General features: G+C 63.7%; 1 protein-coding gene across 1 annotated transcript in view; it reads left to right on the forward strand.

The window, feature by feature from the left end:
* The first annotated feature begins 297 nt into the window (after positions 1-297).
* KCNA3 (potassium voltage-gated channel, shaker-related subfamily, member 3) overlaps positions 298-433 on the forward strand; it is a 2,207-nt gene continuing 2,071 nt past the window's right edge. The window contains exon 1 of the mRNA XM_010831025.1: positions 298-343. Coding sequence (XP_010829327.1) covers positions 298-343 — 46 coding nt within the window. The remainder of the gene's footprint in view (positions 344-433) is intronic.

Here is a 433-nt window from a genome sequence, read left to right on the forward strand (position 1 = left end):
TCTTAATGACCATCTTCTTCTGACTCCAGGTGCAAAACTCCCATTACTCCGCTGCCCTTCTCAACCAAACAAAAGCTTAATTATCCCTCGCGGCCTGGAGCTCTTTCACCCTCAAGTGGGCACCTGGCTTACCTCTTGTCCTAGGCGCCCACCTGACCTGCCACTCCATTCCTGGATAACGCGGCAGCCCCAGAGCAAGCCGCCGTCCTCCCCTCCCAACCTGCCTCCGCCTTTGACCACCTCGGCCCCGAGGAGCCTGCCTCCTCTCGCCCACCCAGGTGGCGCGTGCGGGGCGAAATGGGGAAGTCCCGAGATTGGGACACGGCCTCGGTGGGGGAAAGGGGTGCGGGAAAGGACTGCCTTGGCGGGGCGAGGGGCGTGCAAAATGTGAGCGCTCGTGTGACCCAGACCGGCGGGGAGGGGCTGGGCCGGG

The sequence above is a fragment of the Bison bison genome, unplaced genomic scaffold (genome assembly GCF_000754665.1).
Source record: "Bison bison bison isolate TAMUID 2011002044 unplaced genomic scaffold, Bison_UMD1.0 scf7180017864519, whole genome shotgun sequence".
In the NCBI taxonomy this organism is placed as follows: Eukaryota; Metazoa; Chordata; class Mammalia; order Artiodactyla; family Bovidae; genus Bison; species Bison bison.